The sequence below is a fragment of the Astatotilapia calliptera genome, chromosome 16 (genome assembly GCF_964374335.1).
Source record: "Astatotilapia calliptera chromosome 16, fAstCal68.1, whole genome shotgun sequence".
NCBI lineage: Eukaryota > Metazoa > Chordata > Actinopteri > Cichliformes > Cichlidae > Astatotilapia > Astatotilapia calliptera.
Window position 1 is genome coordinate 31,274,089 of NC_137437.1, and position 12,565 is coordinate 31,286,653.

A 12,565-nucleotide genomic window follows, 5' to 3' on the forward strand; every position below is an offset into this window, starting at 1 on the left:
CAACATCTCTTTGCACTCAGACTGTACCTTCAGGGATACAGTAGTTTTTCATTCAGAAGTCATTTAAAATTTACAGGTTTTTTTTAATGGTTTTTACTCATTTTCTGTCACATACATCCTGTTAAAGTGGTGGGTGTTCACTGAGCATGAGAAAAGGATCAAACCAGGAGGGCAGTATGTACAAGTTTTTATATTCTCTTGGCTCTGTATGATGACACAGATAGGGCATACTGTTATATAGTTGTCTCAGCACACAGTTCAGGCTGAAAACCCAGCAGTTGAAAGCTTCTGTGTATGAGAGGCAACCAATCAGAAGAATGATTTCTTAAGGGGGGAGGAACTAAAAAAAAAAACTTTGGGTACACACTGAGGGGTGGTACAAGGACCCTGTATAAGATAAATGAGGATTATTCTGAATTCTGAATTATACAAAGCTACTCTTGCAGAGAGCAGAGGATGTCCTGCGTAATCTAAATGAGCCTACAGTTATTACACCACCACCACCAGAGAACTTTAAAATAAACAATTTTTCCTCATTGCTTACTCGGATAAGGCCAAATGTTTGTTTTTGGTTTTTAACAATTTGACTCAGTAACATGAAGCACAGCCACCATGACACGGACGTCCCGTGATGTTTTATCCTTTATTCACAGTCACAGTCAACGAGTTCGACTGCTTTCTGCAGCAACGCCCTGCCTCACCTAATACAGCACATAGCTGACGTCATTAAAACCATTCCTGTTATTCCATTATGTGCATGTTTTTTTTCAGGCTGCAGTCCAGTAGCTGGTGTGGTCATGACGAATGTTTTGTTTTATTAATGTGTTTTAATAACTGGGCACATAATGTACAATTGAAAGCCTTGTATTGTGACTCTGTAGCTTAGTGGGTGCTGCTTTTTAAAAAAGAGCGTTCTTGGAAGCAAATGGTGATTCGAAATGTATAAAGAACATAAAAATATATCAGTAAAACATTTATAGAAATAAGATGAGAGATTAAAGTTACTAATATGGTGATTCAGCACATAAAACAGTAAAATGAAAGTTTTAATTCAGGTTACTTCTTTTACCTCTGAGCGCGCTCTCAGTGCAGCTGTTTATTTCTAAGGTGACAGCTGCTCATTAGCACTCTGAAACTTTAAACTGGATCCATTTAAACTTTAGATTTATTAAACTGTATTTCGGTGTATGCTCTGTGTGCCAGCAGGTGTCTTCCAGGAACAGTGACGCTATTGTCCGAGGATCTGATTGGTCAGCATGTGGTGATTTCTTATCTGTTGATATGTGAAAACTAACCTGAAGCCTGCACCAGGTAGCATGAATTCATCTTACCCAGGTAACTTCAGGTTTAACCTGGGATTTCTGTACTAAAAGGTGAATCACCCTAGTAACATGAGAACCTAATCTGTGTTCAGTGAGCAGGTTCAATCAGTTCTCCAGAAACAGCATCATCATTCCTGGAAGCTACCTCAGACCTCTATGAGGACAGTAGGAGTGTCAGGTCTTTGTGTTTATTACTGATGAACATCAGTCATAAATAATGATGCAACTGTATTTTTTATTTGTTCTTAGTGTTTTATAAGCATTTATATATGATCCTGAAACAGGACATCTACACTGATTTGCTGAATTATGAATGTAGACTAAGTCCATGTTTGAGTTCTGGTTTGTGAATGTAATCTTTACCCTCAAACCCTTTAAATGCATTTTACTCTTATACTTTTGTGATATTTATATATTTTTTAAATCTCCATTTAATCACCATCATCTGACGACGTCTTTGACTCGAGATGGTGACACTCATAGGGATCATTTTCTGTGGAAGAAGAGTCATATGATCATGTGAACATATAGGGGGTCAACTGGGGTATCCCAGCTGACAATATTAGAGTAAGTGAATCTAGATAATGGAAAAATACCGAGGGGATGTTTAACACCGTTCATAGTAGAGCTCTCCATGACAAATGTAAATGAAAGAATTGACAAACAAAAATGGCTAATCATCATAATTTCAACCATAAAATGTTAACAGCTAGACCAGGTCCCTTTATTTATGGATGCAATGCCTTTAAAACAGTTTTGTTTGTGTAGCCATATCAACAAAACAAACAACTCTAAGAAAAAAAACAAAGTTTTCTATGAAGTTCCTTTTCTCTGAACAGATCTGGGTTTTTGTTCCTGGTATCATCACACCTGTTTGGCACGAGAAAAATGCAGGAACAAAGAGCCCTGTTAATCACACTGTTCACTAAGTAACTGAACATCAAATCTAAGCGTATTTTTGTGTTACATTGAACTGTGGGCTCACGTGTGTAATGGGTGTTCAGCATGGGATAGGTTGAGGTGTGGCTTTACATATAAAGAGTGGCAGGTGACAGGCGAGTCAGTGGATCAACTTTCCGGTGAACAGTAAGTTTAACACTGAATCTCTGCTCGTGATAATAAGTATATATGTAATTTGTAATTTTTTTATGTTTGAATATATTGTGTTTTATTTTCTGAACAGATTTTGGTGAACTCAAGGATCTGAATTTTGCAGTTTTGAAATGTTTGGTAAATACACAGCGCTCATCATGTGTGCTTTGCAGATTTGATTTTTCTTTTAGAATTTATATCCTAAAGATTTAATTTATGACTAATTCCAGGGCACGGACATCATGGACATGGCCACCATGGTCACCACGGCCACCACGGCCACCATGGTCACCACGGACATGGTAGTGGCTTTCTTAGTGGACTTCTCAACCTCGCCCTCAGGCATCCCGGAGTTGGTGGTCACCATGGGGGATATAGTGGTGGCTATATGGGATATGGTAATGGTTATGGGGGATATGGTAATGGCTATGGGGGATATGGTAATGGCTATGGGGGATATGGTAATGGATATGGGCACCACGGGCTCCATGGACACCATGGACACTATGGGCACCATGGACACCATGGACACCATGGACACCATCATCCTGGATGTTAAGAAGCGTAGGTGCAGACACAGGGGAGGACACGGGCACCTGTTCAGCCACAAGAAGGGGAGGGAATATCATGGGTAAGTCTGAATACTGCAGCAGTAAATATTTTATCCACAACAGGAAGTAGATGTTATTCAGCTGCAAGTGAAGCGTGACATGTTTGTGTAATACATCCTGAAAAAGATCACTGAAATTCTCTGTTATTTATAATATATGTTTGAAAGGTTATCACCATATACAGTGGGGCAAAAAAGTATTTAGTCAGCCACCGATTGTGCAAGTTCCCCCACTTAAAATGATGACAGAGGTCAGTAATTTGCACCAGAGGTACACTTCAACTGTGAGAGACAGAATGTGAAAAAAAAATCCATGAATTCACATGGTAGGATTTGTAAAGAATTTATTCGTAAATCAGGGTGGAAAATAAGTATTTGGTCACCTCAAACAAGGAAAATCTCTGGCTCTCACAGACCTGTAACGTCTTCTGTAAGAAGCTTTTCTGTCCCCCACTCGTTACCTGTATGAATGGCACCTGTTTGAACTCATCATCTGTATAAAAGACACCTGTCCACAGCCTCAAACAGTCAGACTCCAAACTCCGCCATGGCCAAGACCAAAGAGCTTTCGAAGGACACCAGGAAAAGTATTGTAGACCTGCACCAGACTGGGAAGAGTGAATCTACAATAGGCAAGCAGCTTGGTGTGAAAAAATCAACTGTGGGAGCAATCATCAGAAAATGGAAGACATACAAGACCACTGATAATCTCCCTCGATCTGGGGCTCCACGCAAGATCTCATCCCGTGGGGTCAAAATGATCATGAGAACGGTGAGCAAAGATCCCAGAACCATGGGGGTGGAAACATCATGCTATGGGGCTGTTTTTCTGCCAAGGGGACAGGACGACTGATCCGTGTTAAGGACAGAATGAATGGGGCCATGTATCGTGAGATTTTGAGCCAAAACCTCCTTCCATCAGTGAGAACTTTGAAGATGAAACGAGGCTGGGTCTTCCAACATGACAATGATCCAAAACACACCGCCCGGGCAACAAAGGAGTGGCTCCGTAAGAAGCATTTGAAAGTCCTGGAGTGGCCTATCTCCAGACCTCAACCCCATAGAAAATCTGTGGCGGGAGTTGAAAGTCCGTGTTGCTCGGCGACAGCCCCAAAACATCACTGCTCTCGAGAAGATCTGCATGGAGGAATGGGCCAAAATACCAGCTACTGTGTGTGCAAACCTGGTAAAGACCTATAGTAAACGTTTGACCTCTGTTATTGCCAACAAAGGTTATGTTACAAAGTATTGAGTTGTATTTTTGTTATTGACCAAATACTTATTTTCCACCCTGATTTACGAATAAATTCATTACAAATCCTACCATGTGGATTCATGGATTTTTTTTTTCACATTCTGTCTCTCACAGTTGAAGTGTACCTCTGGTGCAAATTACTGACCTCTGTCATCATTTTAAGTGGGGGAACTTGCGCAATCGGTGGCTGACTAAATACTTTTTTGCCCCACTGTAGCAGGTCAGCAAATATACACTTTAAGCCAATTTTAAGGATATTTTGAGGTCAAAAGTGAAAAATAAACCCCTCATCCTAACCACTGAGTCAAAATGAGGAATTCACCAAATATTATCTGTCTCTTCTCCAGGACTCCAGCAGCTCCTGCAGCAGTGACTCTGACTAGATGAAGATGTCTGGAGGAACCTGCAAGGACACATTACTATCTTAGCCTTTCCTGTCTCATTTCTTTTAATGTTTACTTAAAAATAACTTTAACAGATGTAAAAATACATTAAACATAAAGAATATGTAAAACAGAATGCTCATTCACATATGAATAAAAACTGGATATCTGGGTTTGTGGAGTATCATTTTGAGCCTTGAGCTTTCCTATGTTTGTTTTTGAATTAGAACATGACAAGAGTGGCTCAACTCTACCTGAGAAACTGGGGAAACTGCATTCTCACGGGGTAGCAACCTGTCAGTCACAAGGCAGCTCTGCCTTAACGCAAAGCCTGCTTCAGTGTCTCTTTGCTCTGGAACATGATTTTCAAAAATAACATGTTGTAGAACTAAAACCATCTGGAAATTGTTCACCGAGTTCATAAATCAGAAGCAAGTATATCTGTGAAATTATGCAATTAAATTCTTTTGCACCTCGCTGCCCCCTGCTGGTCATCAAAGAGAATGCAGTTTTTTTAGTGTTGGGAAAACAAAATCTAGAGTCTACATTCATCTTTTTGTACACACACTTTGTGTAAACCTATAATCAGCTTCCGCTATATGGTTATCTTGTGTTGAAAAAATAAATATGAAAACTGATTATTCTTTTCTGGTCTGTTCAGTTTTTTTGTCTGATGTCCTTTTACAGAGCCAGGACTATTTTGGACATCTCCGTTTGGTACCAGTTAGCTCACCTGCTAAATAATGCCAAACAAAGAGAGCATATAACCCCAATTTTTTTTTAGCTTTCTGTCTCCTACAGGATCCAATTTAAACTTTTAGTTTTTGTTCTTAAGTCACTTAACACCCAAGCCCCTTCTTACCTGCCTGAGGTCCTTTCTGTTTATGCTCCAGGAAAAACCATGAGGTCTAGCTCAAAATTAATGCTATCCATCCCACGGACTAATCTCAAATCTCGTGGCGATAGAGCCTTCTCTGTGGCAGGTCCCAGACTTTGGAATCGTCTTCCTCTAAATATTAGACTTGAACAAACACTTGATTAATTTAAATCACTGCTAAAGACATATTTTTATGTCCTGGCTTTTAACACACAGCTTTATGCAGCATCGTCTGTCTGGAAAAGTGCTATATAAATACATTTGACCTTGACCTTGATCAAAAAAAATGACAGTTTGAGGCACTTTCACATCAGCAGACCAGCAAATTGTCTCTATGTTTTGAATATAGTCTATGGAACAAGATCGGACATTCCAATTGTAACACAGCACAAACACAAAGGCTGTGATTTGATGATGATGATTCCCTAATTTCCCTCAGGATTAATAAAGTATTCTGATTCTGATGATTTATTAGTAGCTGCACCAGACACAGATCCTATGAAATCCATCATTGTGTTTGCTGGGATTAATTTAACAAATGATGGCATGACATCTTGTGGTGGGAGTTCAGGCTTGCCCCTGATGATGTAAGATGGATTTCATAATAGAGGTGTGGCTTTATAAAACGGCAGGGTCAGCTGAACGCTGTGTCTGTTGATCTGCAGTGCAACACACAGTAAGTCCATTCGTGGATATGTAGGAATAATTACCATGAAATATGTGTTTATGCATCTGGTACTATTTCTAGTTTTATGGACAAAAGTCTGTTTACGAGTGTGAACTTTCCTTCTGATGAGTAGTTTATAGTAATTATACTGTGCTGTGGCTTTCTTATATATTCATTTCATTTGTTCATACATCGTATGATTCTATATTTTAACCAGTTTAAAAACATTTAACTAAACTTTTGTCTTTTTCAAGGTGGATTTTTCTTTTTATCCGTCTTCTCTGAGTTATCATTACAATTAAACTTTTCCCTTACATTAACAGGTAACGGGTGACACCACGTTTTTTGAGTTTCTGGTTTTAGATCAGATCATTTGACATGTTCAGGCATAACAAAGGTAAAGAAATCACTTTTATTTCCTGATTCCTCAGTTGTTTTTGTAAATATTTATTCATTGAATTTTAAGGAGCAAAATTTTATTTTTAAAAGGAGGATGTCAACCTCATCCAGTGCCAGGAGGATGTCCACCAGGCCCTGCCCCACCACCTTCATGTCCACCTCAGCCTGGTCCATTTGGATGCTGTCCAGTGACCTCACCTTGTGGAGAATCTGGAGGTCATGGCCACGTGGTAGGACCCGGCTGCGGATCTACTCATGGACATGGTGATGGGCATGGTCATGGCCACGGTCATGGACACCACGGTCATGGACATCATGGTCATGACCATGGACATCATGGTCACGGGCATGGCCATGGACATCATGGTCACGGGCATGGCCATGGACATCATGGTCACCACCACAAGCATAAACATGGCCACAAGCATGGTCATTGCCACAAGAAAGGAAAAAAGTGTCATGGGGTAAGATATGATTATTTATGCAACAATGTACATTTTGCTATGCTATTAGATCTGCTTTATATTTTCTTTAGTTTCTGTAATAAAAAATACTCAACAATATTAGAGGGAGAACCAAAAGACAGTCCAAAGATCACCTATGAGCAGCACTTGATGAGAGTAAGTTTTGTTCTAAGGGGAAGAGACCTCGGGCAGAGTCCCTGTAGCTGCATGTGTCTTCATTTATAATACCAGTGTCAAACCTATGAGTAACTTAATAGGTTTGCTCAAATTCATGATCACACACAGATTTTGACACAAATCTGCGGCTTCCCGGAGCTCCATACAACCTAAGACTTATTGTTTTGGTTTTCATGACTAGTGCTTTAGAGTAAAGGTTATTAAAGCCAGTGTCCCAGCTGTGAACATTTGGGAAGGGAAAGGCTACGAACAGGGTAGAATTCAGGAGTGCAGCACTGCACTACTGAATAGCAGTTCAAACAGAGGTGAGGTATGATGACACTAGCAAGTTTGCGCAATCCTTCCTGAAAACCGATTTTCAGTGAAGCATTTTATCCAAGTGTAACTCACCAAGTATCGACTTTCAACACTGATGTTTTTATAACTTGCTCAGTCTTGTCTGAATTTGTCACAGTTGGTCACACTGAGCCAACAACCTTGATGATCTGATGCCATCACTTTTACAATAACTCAGAATGGAGGATATAAAACTGAGATTAAATCAGTGTGCTAGATACTTTCAGAGTATTTAAAATATCTTGTGTTTATCCCTCCTGCAGTCCTCCAGCAGCTCCTGCAGCAGTGACTCTGACTAGAAGACTTCTCCATGAAACACATTCCACCTGGAAATCTTCGTGACACATTACAAAAATCATTTTTATGATGTAAAAATCTTGTGTTTACTCAAATATAAACCTGTTTTTGGCCCAAGAAATGCAAACACACTTTTAGATCATGTAAAACACACAGTGAGCCTATAATGGTGACTTTGTATCTATCTCTGTGGTAATAAATTTGAATTTGAGAACAAAGATGTATTTATTTTCTTTATGGCCTCTTTCTCACTTTCATGTGTGTCCTGTTATAGTGGTGGGTACTCATATTAAACATGATCCCTGTGCAGCCCCTGCTGGCCTAGTGGTGCATGAGTCTTTGTGTGCTGCATAGGCTTAACTACTGTTTATCTATACTTGAGAAGGTGCAACTAAAATCAGTGTGCAGCTGTGTTAGGAGGACCACTCCTAGATTAGCTTAGGTTATTAGGCTATTTGATTAAGATCTGCTGACTGTGGATGCCATTGAAGCACAGAGAACTCATTGTCATGCTTAAGAAACCAGTTTGAGAGTATAGGGGTTTTGTCATGTGGTGTGTTAACATGGTGGAAGAAGGTGGGCACTCTGTGGTCATAAAGGGATGGCATCAAAGCTCCGGCAGGTTGTGGTGTTTAAATGATGCTCAGCTGGTAGTAGAGCCTCTGGCTCTTTTACAGCAGTCAACGTGCTGACGTGAAGCAGACTTTAAATAAATGTAACAAGCAGAGGGTTGTTCCTAACAGTATCTGAGTTAAATTATGATCATTCAAGTGTTTTTTGTATTATACTAAATCAATCTTAAAAACAGTCAGTCCCCACATTTGTGCCACTTTATATTTGACCTCAGCTGTTCTGCTTCCTCTCTGTGCCTTATCTTTATTTACTCAGGGCAGGTTGGACCTTTGTTCAGTGCTGTTTTTCTCCTAACTGTTACACACCCTGCAGCTCCCAGTACAGCCACTTTAATTCAGTTTTTTATCACAGTTTATGGTTTCTTTTGTGCCATTTAATCTGTGTACTGCATCCTGTGGATGGAAACTTTGTGTCTTAATTCCAATGGGTGGTGCATTTTTTATATCTGATTACAACAAAAAGTGTGTTCAGTGCACAAGTGAGATTAATTTCGCCTTAAGCCTGGAAATATTAATTTCTGTGAGAAAAGAATCATCTTACGTATGAGTTTAGATTTCAGGGAAATGCAGCAGACATGTCTCTCCCAATATTACATGTATTTGTACTTTCTACCCCCAAATGACACGATGAAAGAAGTCAAGGACTACTTCTGAATTGCAACGTGGTGCTTTATTTTCATGATTAAGAAATTTCCATCACAAACCAGTGCAGAATTCAGCAGAAATGTAACGTGTCTCCTTCAATAATAATATGAAACCTGCACCGATGCGCCTGTGTGTTGACTGTGCATAACGTCTGTGCAGATGCTCAGCTTTATAAGCATCAACAGGTGACACCAAGTATTCAAAAGTTTTGCAGGACTGCAAACGATTAAAAAAAAAAACTCTAACCACAGGGCAAAATAGATCATGTGGGTCTGTGGGTGTGCACTCTTATAAAATCTAGTTTGCTGACTGTATATTAATGATTGTACACACACACCCATGTAGGTCATAAAACAGAAAATAGTCTGATAGGAGTTCAGACTCAGCCCCTGCTTCAGGTTCAGCTGCACATAAAAAGCAGCAGCAGGTGACGTCTGCATCTGCAGATCTGGTCTCAGCACTCGGTATGTTCACCTGTGATGCACCTGTGATACACCTGTGATACTCTTGTCTTTGTGTTCATTAAAGATTTTAATTTAAAATCTGTGTTTTTATTCTTCAGGACCTGCAGTTTCTCCTGGTAACGCAGCAAAATGTACGGACACAACCAAGGTAAACACGACTCTTTTAGATCGCCCCCTCAATCATCACCTTGAACTTACAGCTGATTCCTCATTTCTCCTTTTTTTTAGGCCCACCTGGTTACCCGAACTATCCTCCGCAGGGGGGTTGCCCTCCGCAGGGGGGTTACCCTCCACAGGGGGGTTACCCTCCACAGGGTTATCCTCCAGGGACTGTCCCACCAACCTGTCCTCCTCAGCACCATGGGCCACATGGAGGACACGGACATGGGCACGGACCTGGTTCTGGTTGTTGTCAAGGCCAAGGATCCTGCCAAGGGCACGGGCACGGACATGGACATGGACACGGACATGGACATGGACATGGACACAAGGACAAGAAAAAGGACAAGAAAAAGGACAAACATAAGCACAAGCACGGTCACAAGCATGGCCACTGTCACAAGAAAGGAAAGGACAGCCACGGGGTAAGACTGATTGCACCGAACCACAAATTCAAAGTGTGACATATAACATAAGAAATTTGTACAACACAACCAAATTGTGGACTTGCAACTCACAGGAAAACACAGAAATGTATTTTTCATAGTGCTTTTGCAAAACTTGCAATACCTGCATGACAGCCTTTTTTAAATGCTAGATAAACTTTGACAAACTGAGCTTCTCGTGAGTTTTGATGAATAACACGACTCATGTTCTCTGTTGTAGTCTTCCAGCAGCTCCTGCAGCAGCGACTCCGACTAGATGGAAAAAACCCGGAAACCTTCATGCTCCTGTCTCATCATTTTGAGCTTTGACACAGTTTTGCTTAAAAAAAAAAATCAGTCCAGCTTTTGTCAGAAAATAATAATAATCTAAACTTTGATAGATACCAAATGAATCATCTGTCAAGTTACTTTAGATCATTGTGAGCTTTAACAAGCATTATTTTTATCCAGTGTTTGTCAGCAAAGAAATAAAAGTGATTTCAGTGCATGGTCAGTTTTTTTTAAAAAATTAATCTCACCCTGTCTTGTTTTTATACAATATCCCGTATCCCTTTGTTTTTTTTTTATTGGTTTTGTTTGACCATATAACCAAACTTTATTTACCCAGGTGACTGAACTGATTTGATCAGCCACACCTTGCTCACAGCGGTGTTCCACACCCTGAAACTTCCACTGTTGTGACTCTTATCTCATGATAGCTAGCCGTTTACATGGAAAAGTTCAGACCTGCTGCCTCTTGTTTTTGCATGTAGAAATGTTACTGAAAGGTGCACACTCACTCTGTGGTGAAGATAAATTCATTCTTTATTTAAGCAGAAAAACTGCTTAATGTAAATATAATTTGAAGTTTAACACAAAAAATATTAGCAGAAAAAAAACTAAATTGATTCCACTTCAATGTGCTTATTTTTTTTTCTTGTTGCAAAGATAACTGTGTGTACAGTACACCTAGGGGTACTTTGATATTTAAATCATATTTTTTAAAGTTGTTCATATAGTTGGTTTGCAACAATATGTCTTTAAAGGAGCCTCAGTAGATAAAACTCAAGCCAATACTAGGAATACTTTATCTCTATCCTCAAAGTTCAATATGTTTCCCACGACAGCGTTGCTCTGAGTGCTCACAGGTTAATAATTAAGGATTTATTATGTCTGGAAAATATACTCAGACTTGTGGGTTTTACTGTGCTTTCTTATGAATAAGGGGCTGACCAATTTTAGCTTTTGTTTATTTTATTTTATTAAATTCACTTGTGTATTGTTGATGGGTTATAATGCGGAAATGTTGGTTTAAACAAACAAATAATGAGTATTTATTTGGTGTTAAGCAAAAAAATCTATGAAGCAGGAATGCACAGACTCAAAACAGGGAAACCAACAGTGATCTGGTGAAGAGCAACAGGTAGGCCAGACTACATGGACACAGGGAGTGAAATACACAGTAAACAACTGATAACAACAGGAGGGAGGAGGGAAAAGGAATCTAGATGCCAAAAAACACCAAATGTTTGGCATAAAACAGCAAATAACCAAACAGCAACTGACACTAAAGAGTTAGAGACAGGAAAGCTCAACATAACTAGAGTGGTAATAAAATCAAAACCAGAGCCAGAAACAAAACCCTGGAACTACGACACATGATATCAGACATGAAAAAATTCACTTAGCTTGTTTAAAGCACACAAAAGCAGACAAAGAGGCAGATTATTGGGTTCCAGCAAAGGAGAGGCAGGTATTACTCACAAAAAATACTTACTTACTTGTGCAAACCCAGCACTTTTGGACAAAGTGACTTTATTAATAAAGAGACCTCATTGATGCGTACGGAAGCGTAGTACGGAAGCGTAGAGCTGCCACCCAGGCAAAAGAAAAATACAAGTGTATCACGTTATAACGTGAAAGGTTTATTGTTCTAACAAGATACTTTTCCTGTTTGTACAATATACTTTTCATGTTTGAACAACATAATATCACGTTATTACAATATACATAATTATCACGTTCGTACAATATATTGTAAACATGAAAAGTATATTGTACAAACAGGAAAAGTATCTTGTTAGAACAATAAACCTTTCACGTTATAACGTGATACACTTGTATTTTTCTTTTGCCTGGGTGGCAGCTCTACGCTTCCGTACATTCCAGCTGTGCAGAGACTAGCACATCTGTATTTCTTTACTAAAATTTTCTCTGTGTTTTGTTTTTTATGCCACGTGTTTCTCTTAATCTGGGCCTTTGAGTCTGTAATAAATATGTGTGTCGTCTTCACTCGCCAGCAGGTGGCGGTGTGGCACAAATACACCGCGGAGAGACGCTCTGGCGTCACCGACACCCACC

General features: G+C 39.6%; 2 protein-coding genes and 1 long non-coding RNA gene across 5 annotated transcripts; all 3 read left to right on the plus strand.

The window, feature by feature from the left end:
* Window positions 1–2,179: 2,179 nt before the first annotated feature.
* On the plus strand, window positions 2,180–4,835 carry LOC145420962 (uncharacterized). Its single transcript, XM_080290499.1, has 4 exons — window positions 2,180–2,408; window positions 2,506–2,552; window positions 2,645–3,045; window positions 4,627–4,835. The coding sequence occupies exons 3-4, from the start codon at window positions 2,657–2,659 to the stop codon at window positions 4,664–4,666; spliced, it is 429 nt and encodes a 142-aa protein (XP_080146625.1). The 5' UTR covers window positions 2,180–2,408; window positions 2,506–2,552; window positions 2,645–2,656; the 3' UTR covers window positions 4,667–4,835.
* A 1,301-nt stretch (window positions 4,836–6,136) lies between these two features.
* Window positions 6,137–8,097, plus strand: LOC113007901 (uncharacterized). 3 transcript variants are annotated; one of them, XR_013902209.1, is made up of 4 exons: window positions 6,137–6,215; window positions 6,530–6,603; window positions 6,696–7,069; window positions 7,846–8,097. It is a non-coding gene; the product is annotated as an uncharacterized LOC113007901 (long non-coding RNA). The 3 variants fall into 3 exon arrangements; XR_013902211.1 differs by having other exon boundaries at window positions 6,160–6,215; window positions 6,699–7,069; XR_013902210.1 differs by having other exon boundaries at window positions 6,206–6,274.
* A 1,473-nt stretch (window positions 8,098–9,570) lies between these two features.
* Window positions 9,571–10,712, plus strand: LOC113008261 (uncharacterized). The gene is made up of 4 exons (XM_026145557.2): window positions 9,571–9,620; window positions 9,719–9,768; window positions 9,849–10,204; window positions 10,446–10,712. The coding sequence occupies exons 3-4, from the start codon at window positions 9,981–9,983 to the stop codon at window positions 10,525–10,527; spliced, it is 306 nt and encodes a 101-aa protein (XP_026001342.2). The 5' UTR covers window positions 9,571–9,620; window positions 9,719–9,768; window positions 9,849–9,980; the 3' UTR covers window positions 10,528–10,712.
* Window positions 10,713–12,565: the final 1,853 nt, after the last annotated feature.

Excerpts from the sequence above, each read along its gene's own strand:
- LOC145420962 (XM_080290499.1), top strand. The coding sequence starts at position 2,657 with ATGGACATGGCCACCATGGTCACCACGGCCACCACGGCCACCATGGTC. Across the intron at positions 3,046-4,626 it reads AAGGGGAGGGAATATCATGG|GACTCCAGCAGCTCCTGCAG; the intron begins GTAAGTCTGAAT and ends TCTCTTCTCCAG.
- LOC113008261 (XM_026145557.2), top strand. The coding sequence starts at position 9,981 with ATGGGCCACATGGAGGACACGGACATGGGCACGGACCTGGTTCTGGTT. Across the intron at positions 10,205-10,445 it reads AAGGAAAGGACAGCCACGGG|TCTTCCAGCAGCTCCTGCAG; the intron begins GTAAGACTGATT and ends TCTCTGTTGTAG.